The sequence below is a fragment of the Oncorhynchus kisutch genome, linkage group LG17 (assembly GCF_002021735.2).
Source record: "Oncorhynchus kisutch isolate 150728-3 linkage group LG17, Okis_V2, whole genome shotgun sequence".
NCBI lineage: Eukaryota > Metazoa > Chordata > Actinopteri > Salmoniformes > Salmonidae > Oncorhynchus > Oncorhynchus kisutch.
In genome coordinates, this window is record NC_034190.2 from 46,501,544 (window position 1) to 46,525,172 (window position 23,629).

A 23,629-nucleotide genomic window follows, 5' to 3' on the forward strand; every position below is an offset into this window, starting at 1 on the left:
TGCCCAGTAGTTTATGTGAACAATTTATCAAGTGAGTGCAATGAAATGTGATGCTTGCAATTCAATTTGAGTTTTTGCGCGGCAGTTCGAGTTACATGCGTGCATCAAGTACAATATATTGCCTAGGCCTAGATTAGTTTTAAACCCATAAAAGGCATGTTTGAAGTAGGCATATAAAGGAAACAAAACATATACAAAATAGACAGAAAATGTCAAATAGTTTTTGTAGTTACATATTTCAAAGTATTATTCAATGATAATCATACGACTTCAGTGAAAGTCATTCATTCTCATTATAGTCACACATTTATTTTGGCGCCGGAAAAGGTGGCTGACGTTTCACGTGCTCCTAACCGAATGTGTTTTTTGGTTCGGTTTTTTTCGTTGTTTGTAACTTAGTTTTTTACTTATTCTGTACATAATGCTGCTGCTACAGTCTCTTATGCTCGCTATTGTTATTTTACTGCTGCTCTTTAATTACGTGTTCGTTTTATTTCTTATTCTTATTCATATATATTTTTTAATTGCATTATTGGTTAGGGGCTTGGAAGTAAGCATTTCACTGTACGGTCTGTTGTATTCGGCGCATGTGACAAATACGATTTGATTTGATTTGATATTGACAACCATCACTATCCACTGCTTGCGTTCTTAGAACGCTAATTAATGAGCAATTAATGAGCAGGTGAATTGACACAACTGGAATAGTTGTGGAGAGATTCAGCCCAGGCGGGATTCCAGAGTAGGGCTCCATGCCATGGTTTCTCAGAACACGCCCCAGATAGATACACCAGATAGCCTATATAGATCCTGCTGGTAGCAAAAAACACAGTGAGAAGGAGATAATCGCACTACAGCACTTGCTCATCCTCCGTTTTACCTGTGACACCCTCGCAATGATAAAACGGCACAGTAAAGGGGCCACGTAGGGGAGTTTACGGATATCATTAGTCTACAGCTAAGACTAGCCTAGTATATAAAATAATTGGCCTATCTGTTGGGGATATTTGTTTGCACCGACTTGAAGTAATTTTGGATAACTTGGACAGTGACTATCGGGAGAATATATATTCATCGCTTTCTCTTACACACTGCATGAAGCTGAGAGTGGAAGCACCATGAGTCGAAAAACTAGACGCTGGATTTTTCGGGTTTTGCTTTGCCTTGGGATTGTCTATTTGAAAATCGGGTGAGTTTGTCATTGGCATGTTCATTAGGTAGCCCGTGTTCCTAAAAAGAAAAATAGAAAATATAAGAGTAGCCTATATAACAGAAAGTTTCGGTGTGAAGTTTGTTTGAATAGACATAGCCTACATTTCTATAAATTAAACTGTATATAAATTATTATAATTATTCATCTAACTAAACTAACTAAACTAAACTATCCATTGCTTATTTGACATTGACCCGTCATCATGTCTGAAAGCTTCATTAATCTGTTCTAAAAAGCATATAGAGTTTGAGTTTTTACAGTTAGAAACCACCTGACAAAGGTTTATTCTGAATTATTTGCCTATCTACAGGCTACACATCAAATAAATGGGTTCCGGGTTCATTTATAAATTAGAGATGGCTTCAGATGTGTCCTTCATATTTTGTGACACACTTGTATTTCACTCAAAGACAGAATAATTGAGTTTAAGATAAACCGTGTTCTCACCACTTATCTCTCGTATTTCTACAGCCCATATGTTTTTATAACCTCCTCTAGACAAGAAAAACAATAAGTGCGCGTTTAAATTGTATGAATGTTAATCCCTTTTTCACGTTATAAACATGTAGGTTATAAAGCTTTAATAAACACCATTGTATAGGACATTGAAAGCCTATACTACATTTATCATGGTTATCTGGCAGTCAGTAAATTCTCTTTAAATAGCCACAAAACTACAATATACCATTGTTATATGGGTAAAAAAAAAAAGTCATTCAATGTCTAACTATTATACCCTTACAGTGGCTTTTCATCGGTGGTCGCGCTAGGTGCGAGTATAATCTGTAACAAGATTCCCGGTTTGGCTCCCCGACAGCGGATAATCTGTCAGAGTCGCCCGGATGCCATTATCGTCATCGGAGAGGGAGCACAAATGGGGATAAACGAGTGTCAGTTTCAGTTCAAAAATGGGCGCTGGAACTGCTCTGCGCTTGGAGAACGGACGGTCTTCGGAAAAGAGTTGAAAGTGGGTATGTTGCAAATCAATTAAAGTTTGGTTAGAACATTTTGAAATGTCATTTCATCACTGAAAATGTCCCCATGTTTATATAGGCCTGAAGGTTCATTGTGCGTCAATAGCGCACTGTGGCGCATGTAGCCAAATGGCCCGTATCTTTTTGAGTGCCTGCATATCTGCTCCAATGAGAGTTGACACAAATAGTTCCTAGCTTTTCTGAATGTCATTTGCGGATGACACATTATGTGTACCTTGACAACATGGACAGACTTTGGAGGAAGGTTATTGTGTGTCATTTGAGAACAACATGTGGTGGCAATTACAATAGTTCCATTTGAGCAGTTTCCCATAGGCTATACACTAGAAGTATCGACAGGGAACTTTTCCTCAAAACTTAAATGCTCATAATTGGTGAACAGATTGAAGCTGTGTCATACACTGGTCTTTCAAGATAGAGACAGAGTGCGAGAGAAAGGATGGGAACTTAACAAGTCCAAAAGGTATCAGAAGCCAGCACTGTAACAAAACTCTTGTGAACATTGACAGCCTGTCTTTTCAGGTCAGCGTAGTCTCCCGAGGCATATATTCACTGGTCTTTATCCTTCTCTCTCACTGGGTGCTGTGGCTCTCACTGTAAAGACGGCGATCTTACCACGGGTATAAGTTACAGTAGATAGAAAGTACAGAGGAATAAAAGCTTTAAATACTGAGCTGAACATACACAGGGGAGTGATGAAAGAAAGGAAAAGTTCAAATGAAGTACTGTAGCTACCTGGTTAGGCAATAGGTTTCACAGCAGTGATGGATGTCTTGGATGTCTTTGGGGACACAGGGATGGCCTACAGTAGGTGCAGGTTCATGGCTGGTCCACTGGAAGCTGAACTTTCCAAAGAAACATGTTCAGTTGTCTTTTTCTGCTTCAAAACGTTTCCATGTTGTGCCTATCACACATGCCCTGAAGTTGTCTGAATGACTTCTTGGGGTATTCTCCTGTGCATAATATTACATAATATTACCACTATACTGACTGTACAGTTACAGTTACTCTGAATATCACAACAGTAGACGGCTAATCTGTGCAGATTCTGTGGTACTCACCAGATTGTTGCATATTCAGAGAGCAACTAGAACGTAATCTAGGATTGTATCCTATCCCAACCTGGATTTGGGCTGTTCAGTAGAGTCACACACAACAAATAGCTAGTAGCATTGTAATAGAACACGTGTTCTAACCATCAAGCAGCTAGAGTAGAGAGACCTTCATACAATGTATTACTATAAATCCACAACTAGTGCATTCAATGGTGATTCATAATATTACTGGTTGGCACTATGAAAAGCTCTTTACAGCTGTTGGTGTGAAGGGCATAATCCTTTTCTGCTGTTCAAGTGAAAGCTGTGGTCTTTCACAATATGTTTTCTTCTTGAATGAGTGTTTTAAGTCACTGAAGAGTCTGGCATAGACAACCATGCAAAATAGATTGGTTTCACTGATCAGATTAGAGGTTAGAAATGAATGCCATTGTTGATGTCTAGCGTGAGTTGGGTGGAGCTTGCACACTCTCGCTTGTGGCAGCCAAAGAAAGGCAGCCTGTATAGGGTTTCTGTTTGCTGGGGTGCAAGGTGCATCTAATGTTTTTAGTGTTTCTGTTGTAGTTTGTGCATTGCAGATCAACCAACACACATATGTAAAGTTAAAACTAAAATAACATTTGATGTGACTTATTTAAAAAGAAACTATTCTACACTTGGTGCAATGAGAGTATTCAATTTGCATATGGCTCTTACTACTTACTCACTTAAAACAGGATAAAGCATTGCTTCCGTTGCTTTTAGGTCTTTCCACTCAGGTCTCATGACAAAGTACTGAAGAATTCCTGCCATCCTTTGTTTTGAACCAATGCACTAGGGACTCCTGGGGAAAAATTAACAACAGAGCAGTTAGAACTGACTGCCCGGCACACCTTCTTTTTTGGCTGGGGGCCCATCGAATCTATAAAAACGTCCACATAATTGATGCCTCAATATGAGGTTTTCTTTCAATGGCAAGGGCGCAGATCATAGATGTTTATCAAAAACAGGGCAGCAGCACCTAGTGAATCTGGGTTCACCAGGAAGTACAGAGGAAGGTATCATGTTTGTTTTGAAGAAATGTGGAGTAGTTTGTTTACATAGATATAATGGATATTGCCATCAGTAGCTGGTTGTTTGTATATACCGAACTGCAGATGCAGGTATTTCACTCCATATGCATGCATACACAGAATTACAATTGGGTTAATAATACGATTAATATTGATAACTGAAACCCATTTGTTTGCATCAGGAGAGAACATTACACTTAACAAACATATTGGAAAGTGGCACATGGATGCACTTGTACAGTAAAAATTGGAATTGGTTTAAGCCATTTTCCCAGTTCTCTATTTGCATAGCGTGTTGGACTTTAAAATAGATGCTATGACTAAGAACTTTTAACAAGAAGCTCACTCTTTCAATCATGACAGGTTAACCTTTAATTATATGCTGATAATTCAAACATCCCAGTGTGCGTAAATGATTTGTTCAGTGGACATGGGAGAGATAACCTCTGAATCAAGATCCTCCCTGCAAGAATACACAGAGCGTACCGAGCTCTAAGCTGATCAATAGCTCATCCTTCTCCACAACCATCTCATTCATACTACTTTATTGACTAGGAAGTTTACAGACATTTTGATTCTAAGGCAGGCCAGTTTCAAGGTCAGTTTTCAGATGACTGTAGTCCTTGAGTGGTTTGTTTGACAAATACAGTGCCTTGCGAAAGTATTAGGCCCCCTTGAACTTTGCGACCTTTTGCCACATTTCAGGCTTCAAACATAAAGATATAAAACTGTATTTTTTTGTGAAGAATCTACAACAAGTGGGACACAATCATGAAGTTGAACGACATTTATTGGATATTTCAAACTTTTTTAACAAATCAAAAACTGAAAAATTGGGCGTGCAAAAATATTCAGCCCCCTTAATACTTTGTAGCGCCACCTTTTGCTGCGATTACAGCTGTAAGTCGCTTGGGGTATGTCTCTATCAGTTCTGCACATCGAGAGACTGACATTTTTTCCCATTCCTCCTTGCAAAACAGCTCGAGCTCAGTGAGGTTGGATGGAGAGCATTTGTGAACAGCAGTTTTCAGTTCTTTCCACAGATTCTCGATTGGATTCAGGTCTGGACTTTGACTTGGCCATTCTAACACCTGGATATGTTTATTTTTGAACCATTCCATTGTAGATTTTGCTTTATGTTTTGGATCATTGTCTTGTTGGAAGACAAATCTCCGTCCCAGTCTCAGGTCTTTTGCAGACTCCATCAGGTTTTCTTCCAGAATGGTCCTGTATTTGGCTCCATCCATCTTCCCATCAATTTTAACCATCTTCCCTGTCCCTGCTGAAGAAAAGCAGGCCCAAACCATGATGCTGCCACCACCATGTTTGACAGTGGGGATGGTGTGTTCAGGGTGATGAGCTGTGTTGCTTTTACGCCAAACATAATGTTTTGCATTGTTGCCAAAAAGTTCAATTTTGGTTTCATCTGACCAGAGCACCTTCTTCCACATGTTTGGTGTGTCTCCCAGGTGGCTTGTGGCAAACTTTAAACAACACTTTTTATGGATATCTTTAAGAAATGGCTTTCTTCTTTCCACTCTTCCATAAAGGCCAGATTTGTGCAATATACGACTGATTGTTGTCCTATGGACAGAGTCTCCCACCTCAGCTGTAGATCTCTGCAGTTCATCCAGAGTGATCATGGGCCTCTTGCATCTCTGCATCTCTGATCAGTCTTCTCCTTGTATGAGCTGAAAGTTTAGAGGGACGGCCAGGTCTTGGTAGATTTGCAGTGGTCTGATACTCCTTCCATTTCAATATTATCGCTTGCACAGTGCTCCTTGGGATGTTTAAAGCTTGGGAAATCTTTTTGTATCCAAATCCGGCTTTAAACTTCTTCACAACAGTATCTCGGACCTGCCTGGTGTGTTCCTTGTTCTTCATGATGCTCTCTGCGCTTTTAACGGACCTCTGAGACTATCACAGTGCAGGTGCATTTATACGGAGACTTGATTACACACAGGTGGATTGTATTTATCATCATTAGTCATTTAGGTCAACATTGGATCATTCAGAGATCCTCACTGAACTTCTGGAGAGAGTTTGCTGCACTGAAAGTAAAGGGGCTGAATAATTTTGCACGCACAATTTTTCAGTTTTTGATTTGTTAAAAAAGTTTGAAATATCCAATAAATGTCGTTCCACTTCATGATTGTGTCCCACTTGTTGTTGATTCTTCACAAAAAATACAGTTTTATATCTTTATGTTTGAAGCCTGAAATGTGGCAAAAGTTCGCAAAGGTCAAGGGGGCCGAATACTTTCGCAAGGCACTGTATGTTGACTTGAGCACTGACACTTAATGGTTAAACTGCTCTCAAGTTGCTATTTTTTCACATACAGTATACAGTATATTTGATATACACCATATAGACGGAAGTATGTCATGGAAATCCAGATTTCCCCCCCCATCCCTGTGCCATTTATCAAGCTGTTAAACAAACAGCTGTAGCACCATACAAAAAATATGAATTCTCCCAGACATCTGATATCTCCCAGATATCACACCAGTTTACACTTTAAAATGATTAAGCATACTAAATACTAAGTCCCAACTGTGTTCCCTCCTAGGCAGTAAAGAGGCTGCGTTCACCTATGCCATCATAGCGGCCGGCGTTGCCCACGCCATTACTGCAGCCTGTACTCAGGGGAACCTGAGTGACTGCAGCTGTGACACGGAGAAGCAGGGTTTCTACAGTAAAGGCCAGGGCTGGAAGTGGGGCGGCTGTTCAGCAGACATCAGCTACGGCCTGGGCTTCTCCAAGGTGTTCGTGGATGCCAGAGAGGTCAAACAGAATGCCAGGTCTCTCATGAACCTGCACAACAACGAAGTGGGACGCAAGGTACGTGACCACGCCACTCCTCTTCCCTTTTCTCTCTCCATAGTGAAGGATTTTAGATGGACGGCTGCATGCATTTTGATGGTAAAAATGTAATCCCAGCAAACCTAAACTGGATCAAGGAATATTTCATTAGGTTGTGGGAAAGAAGCAGGACCATTCCAAAAAAAGGTTAAATACAGCTAAATCTGCATCACTCAACAACAACAAAAATACAACTTTTTTTGCGGTAAGAAAACTCAAATAGATTATTTTGGATGAATTGCTTTATTCTCTTATATGTCTTTCCTGTAATCGGGAGATAGTTCCTTGAAGATTAACATGTGCTGTAGTTTACTTAAAGCTGCTGTTACACAACACAGCTTGCATGTAATTGTAGTTACTTGCAACTGAGTTGCTTCTTGATTGCTTCATGAAACACCCCGTTGCAACTAATAAGCAACTGATCTGCAACTTGGTTGCATCCAGTTAAAACGTTTCAACCTTGTGCGAATAGTTTCAAGCAACAGCCAATCAAAACAAACACGTTTGTCACATGATCCATTCGATGGTTCGGGAATTACAACCCTGTTGTCTTGTCAACATAGCTGTCAGTGCTGCGCAGCAGAATCCGCAATCAGGGCTTTTAGTGAACCCAAACCTCTCAACTGAAATTGTCCCCCATGAACTGTGCTACTGTAGCTAGCTTAGTTCGTTGCTAGCTTGGTTAGCTTGTTCCTAGCTAGCTAGCTGTGTTTGTGGGAGGCAGGTAGCCTAGTGGTTGAAAGGTAACTGAAAGGTTGTTGGATCGAATCCCTGAGCTGACAAGGTAAAAAAAAATCTGTCGTTCTGCCCCTGAACAAGGCAGTTCCCCGGAAGGCTGTCATTGTAAATAAGAATTTGTTCTTAACTGACTTGCCTAGTAAAATAAAGGTTCCATTTAAAAAGTTAGCTAAATTGTACAGGCTGCATTTCTTCTACGTCCTTGCTGTTACAATAGCCAAATGTTGGATAAACAAATTATTTGTGAAACCAAGGTGTAATGCAGCAGATGACATCGGGTGAAATTAGAATTCTCAAACAAGCACAGCTTCAATTTGATTGGCTGTTGCATGCTATTTTTAGCGCGTTTGAGTTGCTTCATGTAACAGCGAAGTTGCTTGAGATTATGTCACTTGCAACTAAAATTGTGTGAAAGTTGTTTAGTGTAACCCCAGCCTTACAGAGAAGAGACCGAATCTAAATCTGAGTCCGAAGTGTTGGTTAACTACACGGCCTACCGAATATAGGCTAGGCCTCAGTAACCATGGTTGTTGTGATTTAGTAGTCTCCACCATGCTTGGGAGTGGCTGGACCTTGCCAAGGATCTGGGTATTGGGGCCAAGATTAAACAGGCAGTGAAATAAAGGGAAGCTTTTTTAGAGGTGAAGAGCAGTTTAAGTGGCAGGGTTTTATTATGACCCAGATCTCTGGGCTGAAAACAGATTGACACTGTACAAAAAGGCATTAGCCTGCTCCCCTATGATCTGCACTGTTGAGAGAGGATACAGTTACTGTTTATCGCAATTCCTAAATTCCTTGGATGTCTGATATCCTAGAGCCAAGCGCTTATCGTGTGTAATAGTCTTGTGCCATGGGTTGCTGTGTGGTACTTAGTATTGTCGAATAATATCTACTGTATCACTATGTCTCTTGGAAGTCATTACCTGCCTAACAGAGATGTTACGTTAACTTGTGTGATACACCTAGTGTTTTGTAGGATTTGTAGTCTGTCAATGACTCACATTGTGGCAAATCCCTTGAAACAACCAAGATGGATCAGGGACTAGGTAATGTTCACATTCTCAGATCAAGGCTCCTGTGCATCCATGGCTGCAGCAAATACTAGATCAGCTCTGAGACTCCAGCAAGTCTGGAGGTCAAAGAATGAGCAGAATAATTGTGCCAAACAACTTGGGCGAGGCTCCTTAGCAGTACACTGGAGTTAGTGAAGAGGAAAGAAGCACCTCTCCCTCCAGAGTCAAGCCTTACCCCTCTCGTCTCTCTCTGTGCCACAGAGGCCTGATTCAAACCACCAACACGTACCCAGACAGACTGAAAAGCCTCCACTCACACATTGTGCTCAACAGCTCACTGTTGCCTTTCTGTGTGGGGCCTGAATTCAGCCCTGCTTATCTAGACAGCTAAATTGCCTCTCACAGTGAAACAGGCTACACTCGTGGATTCCCATTATCAGTTGGGTTTTTTCTTTTTTCCGTATCCTTGGTAATAAATGGCCTCTCTGTTTTGATAGTTGTCCACCCCCCCTTTATTTATGCTAATCAACGCAGTGACACTGAGAAGGAGCGCAGTTCACAGCCCCCAGGTCCAATACGACCAGACAAAGCCTGTCACAAGTGTTGGTCACAGGGCTACTGAGGGATTAGTAGCTGGGAAGCCAAGTGTTGTCTGGTATATACCACAGAAAGCTAACTGCATTTGTATGCATTTTCAGTACAAGGCACTAAAATTCATTTGTTTTATTGATTCTAGAATCAAATTGCATTTGTGGAAAAGCATTTATACGACATTTCACTATTTCGTTTTTTTTCTTCACTTTTCAGTCATTGATTGCGGCAACTCACAAAATCTCCATCTATCTTAGTATGAAGATAGTAGAATGCCAAACAAGCTCCTCATACATTTTAGTTCAAGGAAATGGGACAAGTAGTGTAGCTATAGTGTTGGCTGTGCCTTTTCAGGTATGAGACACTTGTAATAATCATCGGAGCAGGCTTTAACAGTTATATCCACATCATTCAGCAGCTTGTGCAGTCAATCCTGACCTTACCGTGTTGTGTTGTGACTACACACGAGGAGACGTAACCTGATCCAGCATTATGGCTTCTGTGTACAGTCTGTACAAAGCTACTGTTTTGTAAAGGGCTGTTGTATTCAACCTCACAAGTAGCTTGTTGCTGATCTAATGCTGCACTGTGCGTACAATGTTACCCACCTCCTAGACTTTAACATACCTGAGTGTCAGTGTGTGTCACCGTGCTATGTTGCTGTTTTCAATGGGATTGCAACAATCGAATTATGAAGGCCTATCATTTACTTCAACCTCCACTGACCCTTGGGCCCATACAGAATGTTTAGATTTTAGAGGGATCATTTTCAGGTTATTATGACAATAAACATATAAGTTCATTATATACATAATAGTATGGTATGTTTGCAGAGGCTTTTCTTTTTCAGTGACTTACTCATGTATAGTAATATAACCTTCAGCAGATGGTTTGCCAGGTCTGTAAAGGTAACCTCTCTCTCGGTTGTTTGTGTGTCTAGATCCTGGAGAAGAACATGCATTTGGAATGCAAGTGTCATGGTGTTTCGGGCTCCTGCACCACCAAAACCTGCTGGACGACACTTCCCAAGTTCCGCGAGCTCGGCTACATTCTCAAAGAGAAGTACGCCCATGCTGTGCACGTGGAACCGGTCAAAGCCAGCCGCAACAAGCGGCCCAAATTCCTCAAGATCAAGAAGCTCTACTCCTACCGGAAACCCATGGACACAGACCTGGTGTACATGGAGAAGTCCCCTAATTACTGCGAAGCGGACCCGATGACGGGCAGTGTTGGAACGCAAGGCCGGCTGTGTAATAAGACTGTTATGCAGCAGATCAGCGGCTGTGACCTGATGTGCTGCGGACGGGGGTACAACACACACCAGTACTCCCGCGTGTGGCAGTGCAACTGCAAGTTCTTGTGGTGCTGCTACGTCAAGTGCAACACCTGCAGCGAGAGGACAGAGGTGTACACCTGCAAATGACAATATTTATTGGACCGTCAGATGTGTGTGTTTGTGTGTCTGTGCATAGTGGATTTTTTTAAACTAATGGATAGAGGCTGTCTTTGCAGAAATAGACATTGAGGAACTAAGAAGATGGAACAACAGCGATTTTGTTTGCACACAACGCTCCTCCTCCCCTCTCAATATACATGTACTGGGATGCTTGCATTCGCTGGTGACATAAGGAGCTGTGTGCGATGGTGCAACACATCCAACATAAAGGGAAACACTGTGTCTTGGAAGCCAGGATGGGACAGCCTCAGGTCATGAACTATAAGACACTGAGCTGCCTACCTGCCTGCCTACCTGGATTGATGTGTACTAGCTACTTACTGTTGACTGTAGAGCTAATGGATTCTCCAACGCTCACCATGAATCAATGCTGGATATAATGCTGGACTGTGCTACTACTGTAGTTCTCTGTACCTGTAGCTCAATAGGACACGCTATGCACAAATGAAATGAAAGAGCCATCTGGAATATTTAACATACTGTATTTAGAGACAAAATAATAATATTAATTTATTTTATAAAGAAACTACTGATTTTGTCCGTTATGGAGCAAGTCTTAATTGTGTAGATGATGGGTGGTTCCCCCAATTAGAGTTTGTTATTGGTTTGTTTGTTGCAATCAAACATAGAACATACAGTCATACACTGGAATGAGTCAGCCTGGAATTTTCCTCTGTGGAATATTATGTCCCTCATATTGTTCCAGGTTAGGCTGGTAATAGACTACTGACATTTACTTTCTCATGAGTTTGGGCTAATCTGAAATTCCCTTTATAGAGTCTCTGACCAAAAGTAGTGCACTATATGGGGACTATGGTGCCATTTCAGATGTGGCTTTAGTCTTCCTTCTGTTTGCTGCTAGTCTGGAGAGTCACTCACTGTGGTCTAAGGGCATCAACACTACTGTCTGTGTTAAATGACAATGCTCACCTCAAGCTGACTAAATTTAACAAGACATATTCAACCAGACAGACACTCTTTTTTGGTAAATACTGGTAAAGAGAGTATATTTTGTTAAAGCCTATTTTTATATGAATGTCTTATTTATACTATTTCTTCTGGCATAATTCAATTTCAAGCTCTTCCCTCTTTATCCCTCTGTAAAAATCCTTGTGGGAAAATGTGTGATCTTGTTTTCGCCACTGGTGTCACTTCACTGCCATTGTTGTCTACTGTATGTGATTGGAACCCTGAGTTTATCCCTGTGAGTATATGGCTGTGTTCAAACTGCTCTGTTTACTGCATTTCATGACTGGTATGGTTGGAATACAGGAACAGGATATGACTAACAAACCATGACTCTGAGGGTTTCATTTCACTACCAACCCTACCTTGCATGATAAAACAGGCAGCCGAAATTGGTTCTGATTTGCAGCCTGAATCTAGCCCGGTCCCTAAAACACACTGTTATTACATATTAATTACATGTTAACTACACATTCATTAACTATGGGGTTTATTACTTGGACTTTAAGTTGATTGTATTGTATGACAGTTTAATGCTGCCATTAGGCTACAACATGCCGCCACATTGAGCAAGCTATTATCTACTAAAGACAATGAAGTCAAAAGAACATAGATTTCATATGGTGATCCTGGGTAGGCCTACATGCCTTGAGTTAAATCAATCACTGAAATGGTTCACTTTATGATTGCAATCCGTGAAGTAAGTAGCGGAAAAGAAAGAAAGACATTCTTGGATAGGGGGCAAAGTTATTCAGGCTTAATTGAGGGCCCATCTTGGCCCTGCAGACTGGGAAGGAAGTGGATGAATGTAGCGGAGGAGAAAAGCGTTTGTGCACTAATGGTAGGGTGTTGGTGTAATTGATGAGGCTGGTCGGGCTGGCTGTCATGGCGGTGATGACTTGCTCGGGCAGGGAGGAGTTGGAGCTGTCTGTTGATAGATGACTAGCACATCTGCTTCATTCACTCTTAAAGCCGCTAGTTGCTACAGCAACTCCCTCTGCGCCCCAGAAAATGTGAGGCAGTCTCCAGGAGATGCCGGCCGACACGTCAAGGAAATGTTAACGATGCTCAAGCCCACAATCGCCCACTTCCACTCCCCATATATAACTAGAACACGGAGAGAAAGGTGTCAACGCAAAAGTTGGTCCCAATGAATTTGGCACCTAGCTCAATATTTCACCAATGTTGAGTATACCACTTACATTCCTATGGTGAGGGCCCTTCTTTATCTCCCAAATCAAATTTTCTGATGTAATATTCTGTATCATGGCCACATTCGTAAAGCATATCAGAGTAGGACTTCTGATTTAGGATCAGTTTTGTATTTTAGATAATAATGAATTGATAGTGGGACCTGATCCTAGATCAGCACTACAGGCCTAAGGATATAAGGGTCCGGCTAACTAAAAGTACCTGTAAGAAAAGGACCCTGGAATATATTGCTTTTGATGACCCCTGAAGAGGAACATTGGAGTGAAGGAGGGTAGTAACTGTGACTTATTTTTGATTGACAGAAAACCTCCCAGCGTTCATAATAATGCTTCAACAGAGTCCCGCATAAGAAAGGCAGCTGCCTAAACACTCTGGTTAAAGTTAAACCAGGGTTTGTTGTTGAAGACCTCCCTCTCTTTACATATCTGAGGATCTAATATGGGTAATCTATTTAGACCTATTCACACTCACTTAGTCATGTCTTCAGCTAACCTTTAAATGACTGTGGAGAATCTCAGGCTTGGCTAGACTGTGAATGATGTGTCCTTATGTTAGAGCTGACTTAATGAGGTGCTGTTAAAGTCATATCGTCACCTATCCACTAGTCAGATCCAGTGACCCAAAGAAACCCTACACATGTATGTGTCTGTGTGTATGTGTGATCCACCTGCAGCGTGACCCCAGTCAGATCTACACCACAACAGAAGAAACAGTCACCCCCCCCCTCCCCCACACACACACACACCGTTTCATCAACCCAAATCCCATGTTCTTTGATATCACGGCATACAGTAAGCCAGAAACCCTACATCAAGTTATAAGATCACAGCATTACTAATTATACGCTAAGCTGTGTTTCTCCATAAACACGAATATGTCACTGCCAAAACATTCAGGTGTAATATCCATGTCACTCTGTAGTGGAGGGTTTGGACCCTTTTGATTAATGTTTACAAACACACAAACACAAGCATACAGACACACTCACATGTGCGCACACACACACACACACACACACACACACACACACGCACACACACACTTATGCCAGGGGTAGTACCTGTGTTACCTGGAGATTGGCTGGAGAGTATCACCGTCCAAGGGAGGAGATAGAAGCAGCTAGAACGGAACGGCGAGGATACGAGGAATTAGAGGAACGGCAACTATACAAGAGGTCAAGGCTGGCAAGGAAGACCGGGAAGCCCACACGGGGCACACGGGGAGGTTGGCGTAGCTAACTCCCCTTGCTCACGGCAAGGAGAGTGGTACTGGTCAGGCACTGTGTTATGTGGTAAAGCGCACAGTGTCTCCAGTGCGCGTGCACAGCCCGGTGCGCTACATTCCAGCTCCCCGCATTGGACGGGCTAGAGTGGGCATCCAGCCAGGATGGATGGTGCCGGCTCAGCGCGCCTGGCCTCCAGTGTGTCTCTTCAGCCCAGGACATCCTGCGCCGGCTCTGCGCACTGTGTCTCTGCACCAGGTTTCCAGTGCATCTCCCCAGTCCGGTGAGACCTGTTCCGATTCCACGTACCAGGCCTCCAGTATGTCTCCCCAGCCTGGTAAGCCCTGTGACAGCTCCACGCACCAGGCTTCCAGTATGTCTCCTCAGTCCGGTGAGACAGTCCCGGCTCCACGTAGGAAGCCTCCAGTGATGATCCATGGCACGGAGCCTCCAGTGATGATCCATGGCACGAAGCCTCCAGTGATGATCCATGGCACGGAACCTCCAGTGATGATCTATGGCCCGGAGCCTGCAGTGATGATCCATGGCACGGAGCCTGCAGTGAGGATCTATGGCACGGGGCCTCCAGCGACGGTCTCCAGTCCAGAGCCTCCAGCGACGGACCCCAGTCCGGAGCCTCCAGCGAGGGTCCCCAGTCCGGGGTCTGCAGCGAGGGTCCCCAGCCCGGGGCCTGCGGAGAGGGCCCCCAGTCCGGGGTCGGCGACGAGGGTCCCTGCACCAGAGGCACCACCAAAATGGGGGGAGTCAGAGGTGGAGCGGGGGCTACGTCCCGAACCAGAGCCGCCGCCAAGGGTAGGTGCCCACCCGGACCCTCCCCTATAGATTCAGGTTTGCGGCCGGGAGTCCACACCTTTGGGGGGGGGGGGACTGTCACGCCCTGACCTACCTTAGAGAGCCGTTATATTTCTCTATTCGGTGAGGTCAGGGTGTGATGTGGGGTAGGCATTCTATGTTTTGTATTTCTTTGTGTTTGGCCGAGTGTGGTTCCCATTCAGAGGCAGCTGTCTATCGTTGTCTCTGATTGGGAATCATACTTAGGTAGCCTTTTCCCCCACCTATGTTGTGGGATCTTGTTTTTGTACAGATCTTGTAGCCTACGGTACGGTACGTTCATTTGGATTCACTTTGTTATTTTGTTGCTGGTTCTCATTTAATAAATATGATGACCACAAATTACGCTGCGCCTTGGTCTCCTTCAAACAACGCACATTACAGAAGATCCCACCACAAAAAGACCAAGCAGCGTTTTCTGGAGGAGTGGACATGGGAGGACGTACTGGAAGGCAAGGGTCCCTGGGTGCAGGCTGGAGAGTATCACCGTCCAAGGGAGGAGATAGAAGCAGCTAGAGCGGAACGGCGAGGATACGAGGAATTAGAGGAACGGCAACTATACAAGAGGTCAAGGCTGGCAAGGAAGACCGGGAAGCCCACACGGGGCACACGGGGAGGTTGGCGTAGCTAACTCCCCTTGTTCACGGCAAGGAGAGTGGTACTGGTCAGGCATCGTGTTATGTGCTAAAGCGCACGTTACACTTTTGATGAAAATACACGTTGTAATGTGATCACGTGGAGTGTTTCAAAAACACATGTTTTCAAATGATTGCACATGTGAAATTTAATGTGAAATCATGTGTTTTTTTCTGTTAGGGTCACTTGTACGGTTTATCACTACATACTTTATGTATAAAAATACATCTATGGTAAAGGGAGGTGACACAACTTCACAGCATAAAAGTTTAAAGGAATTGGATATAAGCTTAATTCAAAACAAACCAGACTTTGTAAGAACAATAATTAGCTGGGTTCAAGCACTTCACTCATAGGACACCAGTAAAGACAGTAATTTGGGAGAGGGGAGGAGATAGAACATTTGCTTCTCTCTCTCTCTCTCTCTCTCTCTCTCTCTCTCTCCCTCGCTCTCTCACTTTGTCCATAAATCTTCTGACACAAGATTCTGTCAGTCATACTTTTGTTGTTCCTCTGGTTGGGACATGCACAAGCACCTGAGCTCCGCAGCAGTAAATTGCAGAGCACAAGGCTCTCTTTATGCGATCTCTCTGAGATATGGGCACATAGCTCATTGTGCAGTCTCTTAACAGTGTGTGCGTGGTGTTGGAGGCCCTGCGATTGAAGCGGGAGATAGCCGACAATATCCACTCCCAACAAGAGAGATCCTCCACTGTTTGTCTCAAAGCAACCCTCACAGGGTCTATCTGGCTTCCCATGCTCTATCTGATTTCAGATGTAAACACTTTTGGCATGATAGCCTCCTGGTATTGTCAGTGGCATTAACAAAATCAGTAAGAGCCCTTGACAGAGGTCGTATCAGCTCTCTAGGGGACTTTCAAGGAGACATTCAAGTGGAGAATACTGGCCCGTTCTAACAGCCCCTGTGGTTGAGAAAGCTCCTGAAATATGTAATCAGGACACAGTAATGCATCTGAGAAATGAGACCTTTGAGTGCACTGTTTAACGACTGCCTTTGATGATTGTGAATGAGCTGTGGAATATAATGCAGTATCTTCAAAAGATCAGAGCGGCCCCATATGATACTTTTCCTTTTTTTCTCTGCGAGTGGTTTGAAACAGGGTAGGTTATGGAGGACCCTCATGCCTGCCCCTCTCTGACAACGTCACCTGAGTCAAGCTTACAGTAATCCGCTGACGTCCTGGGCATCCTGACACGGGATGTTTTGAACAAAAACACTAAACTCAGAGACTCTTGGGAAATATCCCTGATCTTCCTCCAGCAACGTGCCAGCCAGCCAGCAAGCCAAGCTGCCCTGAAGACAATAAAAACGGTAATCTCCTATCGTTGGATTTTTCCTCTTTGGTTGACAGTGCAACAGGTTCATAACTAACCTCAGAGTCGCGCAGGCTCACTTTTTGTCAGTAGTTGCCGACGGATTACAAAAGCCCTCTCCAAATAGGGTTCACCTCACCGGTTCAACACATAACCCTGTGATCTGGGAAGAAGAAAGGAACAGTATCAAGCTTCAAATTGAGACTAAACCACATCTTCTCCACGTTTTAATTACAGAGACTCATACTCTTACGACTACGTACATATTCATAACCATATCAAATGTCCTGTTTCTTTGATATTCAAGTGGTGATGACCTGCTTAAGGAATGACGAGGAAAGGTGCACAAATAAGTCATTGTGAAGTAAATATTCTGTGTGTACTTTACCGATGGTGTCATTGCTTCCAAACCCTGTCACTTGGCTGAGGGGTTCAGAGGGAGTTGCAAGGTATTCTCTCCTCCAGCATCTTGCTACCTGCCCGGACTTGCTCCGAAATGTATCATTGCAGGGAACCATGAAACAATTTGAGCTGATGCTACCAGTTTAAATAACTAAACCGTGTGGTCAGAGCTATTATATCATTAATCTTCTGATCCTCTACTCATCCTGTGCCAAGCGATGGATAACACCCTCACGTTCACCCTAAAAGATACTCTAAAGTATTTTGTTTGATACACAACACCTTCACGTAGGTATCGAATGTGTGCTAACAATTCTTGAAAACCTAGAACACTTCAGGCAAGTTTCAACTTCATATTTTAGCAGACACTCTTATCTAGTGTGATTTACAGTAGTGAATACATATCTTTTCATATGAGTCACCTGTGGGAATTGAACCCACAACCCTGGAGTTGCAAGCACTATGTGCTACAAACTGAGCTACATGGGATCCTCAAACAGCATAATAACAGGGGAATTTCAACTTGGTTGTTGTTTTCAGAGCCAAGCCTTATTTAGTTGTAACAACACAATCTGTTAGCAGAGAAAATGTGTTCTGCCCAATTAAAAAGAGATTGAAAATCACCCTAGAATTCAAATGATAAAAGAGTAGAAACACAACAGTAGATCTGTTAAGGGGAGAATCTTCCCTCCAGAGTAGTTCTACATTCCCGATTCCCTCCCTGTAAATAATCGGGCAAGTGTTTGCTGTAAACAACTGAAAGTAGAGAAGAGCTCTGATGAGTGGTACCTCCGGTCATTCTCTCTAGAGACACTGGACTGGTTGTTAGGCTATTCAAAAAAAATATCCGTATCCACCATGTAACAGTGTACTGAATAAAGGTCCAGTGTGGGAACGGCCCCTTGTGACAGTTCTAGATGGTTCTACAGTTCAGATGGAGGCCAAAGGTTGTTGTGTGGGGCAGAGTACCACAGCTGGATGCACTGCTCTGAGGTCAGCCTAAGTAATGGTAATAAGATAATAAATGGGACAAAAGATGGAGGATAAAGAAAGAGATGGGGGAGAAGAGGATAATTGTATCATCCAGACACTAATCAGAGGTTAGTTTGTCTCTCCAGAAGGATTCCATTGATGTATTTTAAGAACCATATGTTTCTTAGAGCTAGGTGAAGGCGTAGTTGTCTTATGGTTATTTTGCATACAACTTTCCCACAACTTTCTGGGAATGGTGCATTCTTAGCACATTTAAGGAACTTGCCAAAAAACGTTATTTTCTTGGTATTTCATTACTTCCTAAAATTAATTTAATAGAAATGTTGGTAATGTTCTAGGAACGTTCTCCAACTGGTTTGACATTGGGAAGTTTCTCAAATAGTTCAGAGAATGTTAAGAAACAATTTTCTTCTGTGAGAATTTCAGTACTTCAGCATAACGTTTCCTACAGGTTTTCTCAAGGTTCTATTTAATGTCATGTTCTCAAATTCTTCTGGGAACATTAAGAAAACTTTCAGTAATGTTCAGAGAACGATCTAAGAATTGTATTTAAAAACACTCCGTTCTCAGCATCAACAAAAATCTCTGTCCTCTGTCTTGTTAAGTGTGTTCATGTGTGTGTGGGCCACACCTGAACCCTTAATGAGTGCTTGTTTCCTTTGAAATAGGGTCTGTTTGAATGGAATAAAATGAGCAGCTTTGTATGCGTAAAAAAAACACAGCACACCAGCCCCATCCTGGTGGCACAGTGGACTAATTCAATGGATAGGAACAGAAGATTATAGGTTTGAATCTCACTGATGCTATGTCGCAATATAAAATAAATGTGTTTGCATGATTAATGCCTTATGAAATGAATTTCCATGTGTCCTATCTGTGGTTGTAGTTTACAAAAGTAACCCAAAATAAGGTGTTATTATATTCAAAAACCTCCAAATAATTTCCATTTTCAGTGCGTTAATAAAACCTTAAAAGATAACTTTCAAGGAACCGGAATAAAATGTTCTCAGAACCTCCCTGCAACCTAAAAATAAATGTTCCCAGAACAGTCAAAATCTTGACTTCTAAAATATGTTTAGTTTAATCAGCCAGGAAACATATGGCTTAGCTCCTAGAACCGATGGGAAACCAAAAACCTATGTTCCCACAACTTCAAAGGAACCAAATGTGCTAGCTGGGTCTGTATCATTAGGATGGACATGATCAATCATGAAAAAGAGATGTTGAGTCATAATTACAGTACTTGGTATTTAGGCATACATTATTTGAGTATGACAACCACAGGCTGGTAAACGGTGACACTGCATTAAGAGCTAGACAGTTCCAAACTCCCATGAGGGGTTTCTGACAGGAAGTGTTAAGACTGGAGGCTGTTCTGCAATCAAGAGACCAGCCCCTCTGACATGCACTGAGGAGAGGAAGACATTAGTGGCACATGTCAGGGTGGTTAGAGCGAGGCTTAATAAATGAGATGGTGTGGAAGGATGTGTCTATAGAAAGGCCCGTCCCACAGGGGGGAAGGTATACTCTTATCACTATGAATTATTGGCACCACTGTCTTCTTCAGATGAAAAAGAGAGGTTGAGTATTGTCAGCCAGCACAGATACCAGTGCTATAACTTCCATCATAAATTATACTTCTTCAAAAGCACTGATCTCTGATTACAGGAAGAGTAGTCCAGCTGGTAGTCTGGTAGTCCAGCTACAGTAGCATCTCAATGGGAGGAGCGGGATGGTTTAACACCACAAGTAAAGGCAGGTGTTAGAGGGACAACTCACTGAGTTGAATCAGGTATGTTTGTGTGGGGCTACAACAAAAATGTGTGCTGTTGGGGATACTCGAGGACTGGAGTTGGGAACCACTGTTCTAATTCATATCTTTTCTACTTTAACGGTTTCCTCTCACAGCAAGCCTACCTGATGATGACACAATATTTCCTGACTGAAAATCTTCCCTGGAATGTGTGTCTGTTTAAGACTGAATAAGCACCACTATTTCTTTACTATTTTCCTTCCTTACCCACTATAATGTAGTACATCATAGCCCAGTAAGCAGTATGCAGGTTGATACAAGATTATGCACTGCAGCATGTGGCTTCTTTTGTATTTCAATCATCCATCTATGAAAAATACACAATTTGGCCCAGGGGTTGCTGATTTTGATTGGTTCATAAAATTGACAGATTCTCACAGAATGTCTCAATAGATGTGAGTCCCTTACTAGAGCTTGCATATATCTGGCTTGCTTTGATTATGATATTTATGAAAATTATGATGAGCTTTGGCAAGAGAGCTACAATCCGCTACAAGATGAAGCATGACACAGAGTTCTTCCAGGTGAAGGCTGGAAACATCTACACTACTGATGCCTTTAACAGGTGGAAGCTTGCTGCAGGTGGAAGGCCTTCAAAGGCAAGAAAGGGAGACAAGTTTAGACATCAAGAAAACGCTAGGCCTACTGTAATACATACAGTCTATGGGGGAGGCTGCATGCAAAGATAATATAGTCATACACACATAGTGATTCAATAAAATTGAAGGTAAGATGAGAACTACAGTATAACCTTTACATGTTTGATATGGTATATGGGTCATGGACGCAAAAACAGTATCTTTCAAAAAAGTATTACATTTACTTATTTAGCCACACATAATAGTAAACTGCCCAGAATAGAGATACCATGAATGTAAAATGCCTTGCCCCAGAGATCATACATACTCCCTTTAAAAATGTTAAAATAATGTTGTTGTATAAGGAACACAATCTGAGTTGTTATCATCCTTTGAGGGCATTAACTTTCTCATGATAGATACATCATGGGTTTCTAACCCAATAGTGTATTTCTAAAGGGCTCTACATGTTGTTTGTCTGGCAGGCAGATTCAGTCACATTATTTATAAGCATTGTACTCCAAGTTTCAGAAGGCTATGACAAAAGTCTATGGTAACTTCTCCACCCCTCTGTCCCGGGTAGTACTGTAGGGCAACCCTTCAAAGACCTGCTGAAGTAAAGGCATTAATAAACAGCCCAGAGTGGTTACACTCCATCAGCCTGTATGGAGACAGGGCCCACTTTTTCCTAGGGGATTCATTCATAAAAGTCTGAATGAGTGACTAATCATCACAGGACAAATCCCTCCCATTCGATGGGTAATGCAGACATGTTCAGAGATCTGGGCTCCTGGTTGTTATTTTGGAATAGAGAGAAAGGCTGGCCACTTGGAGCCTAATCCACACCCTTGAATGTGTTTTTTTTTAAGTGCACTGAAAGGGAGAGTATAAGACAAATGAAGATAAAGAAGATGGATGAAAATACTAGTCAGTCTCAAATAAAGGAGTTCTGCTGATAATATAGGGAGTACGCTGCTTGCGTGGCAGAGAGAATGGAAAGGGAGTGTCGCCCCCTTGGGTTATGGACAAGTATAACATCACCCTGTACTCTGCATTTCTGCCTATTGTTTGTCAAATATGTCAATACATTAACAGTGTCAATACAGTATTACTTACCATGAGTAATTTAATTACTGTATCACAGACAGAGGAATAACAATGCTAGGATGTGAGCTAGATCCTCAACACTCCAATAACTGGGTGAGACTACACCACAGGTATTTCCCAGGTGATTGAGAAAAGACAGAGACAAACAGACGACAAGCCGTCTGTGGTTGTTGGAACTGAGCTCTGCTCTAACCCAGAAGACCGTGAGCAGCCATCTATGGACAGTAGAGATCTATCCTGGGGGGAATTCCATTCCACCAATGCCCCTCTCTGAACAGACTGCAGTTGTCAACATTTGGTCATATGATGATATATATGTGTACAATGTCAGTGGAAAGATTCCACTATTATTATAATAATTTTTTTTAGAATGTATTTATTGGCATTTTTTACAATTTAACAATCAGCAAAATATGACACAGATAATGTGGTTATTCCTTCCACCTACACAAAACAGTGTGCTACACAGGAGCACATCATACAAAACCCTTCCCTCCCCAGCACATGAACACCCCCCCCTCACCCCTCTACCGGTATTAGCGTCAGTTATTTTTTTATTTTACCTTTATTTAACTAGGCAAGTCAGTTAAGAACAAATTCTTATTTTCAACGACGGCCTAGGAACAATGGGTTAACTGCCTGTTCAGAACGACAGAACGGCAGAACGACAGATTTGTACCTTGTCAGCTAGGGGGTTTGAACTTGCAACCTTCCGGTTCAACGCTCTAGCCACTAGGCTACCCTGCCGCCCCAGGGCGACAACAAAAAAAGAAAAAGATTCACCTTCACATTCAATGCCAGAAAATAATTTATTCAACGCAAAAACAAATAATAATAATAATATATTAATGAAGAAAATAATAATTAGGAGGCTAAGGTGCGTCTCTAGAAACTGCTGAAAGTCTCCCTAGACATCAGTAAATTCAAAGGGTTTATTACGTAAATTGTACATTATTTTTTTCAGATGGAATATAGGAAGTTAGTTATTTTAGCCACATCTGCTTGCTTGGCGGAGTGTCAGTCTTCCATATAATAGCTGTGCATTTATTGGCTGCAATGACTGCCAATTAAATGAATCTGGTTTTGCTACCAATATTAACTGGTAGAACAGAGCCATCTCCAAAAAGAATAAGGGAAGTATCTACTGGTACCGTCATATTAGTGACCTGTGATAAGATCTGAACAATGTCTTTCTAATAATTACCTAGTTCAGGGCAGGACAAAAACATATGCATAAGTGTGCCCACCCCCGTTTTACACCTTGGGCAAAATGTAGAATATTTAGAATTGATCTTATACAGTCTCTCTGGTATAAAGTAGACACCATGTAAAATACTTAATTGTATCAACTTGCCTTGTGTCAATCTAAAAAGAGCTTTCCCCATTTCGCATCCTCAAAAATGAGACCAAGGTCATCATGCCACTTTATGCAAGCCTTCAGAGCTTCATCGTTCCCCAACAGAGCTTGAAGACTAGAGTACATGTAAGAAATGAAACCTTTTGCCCCTTTCTTCCCCAGCCACAGTTTATCAGTTATA

At 42.2% G+C, this 23,629-nt stretch overlaps 1 protein-coding gene across 1 annotated transcript; it reads left to right on the forward strand.

The window, feature by feature from the left end:
- Nucleotides 1-830: 830 nt before the first annotated feature.
- On the forward strand, nt 831-12,268 carry LOC109908503 (protein Wnt-7a). The gene is made up of 4 exons (XM_020507158.2): nt 831-1,189; nt 1,958-2,184; nt 6,885-7,156; nt 10,460-12,268. Exons 1-4 carry the CDS (start codon nt 1,119-1,121, stop codon nt 10,940-10,942), a joined length of 1,053 nt encoding a protein of 350 aa, XP_020362747.1. The 5' UTR covers nt 831-1,118; the 3' UTR covers nt 10,943-12,268.
- The last annotated feature ends 11,361 nt before the right edge of the window (nt 12,269-23,629 follow it).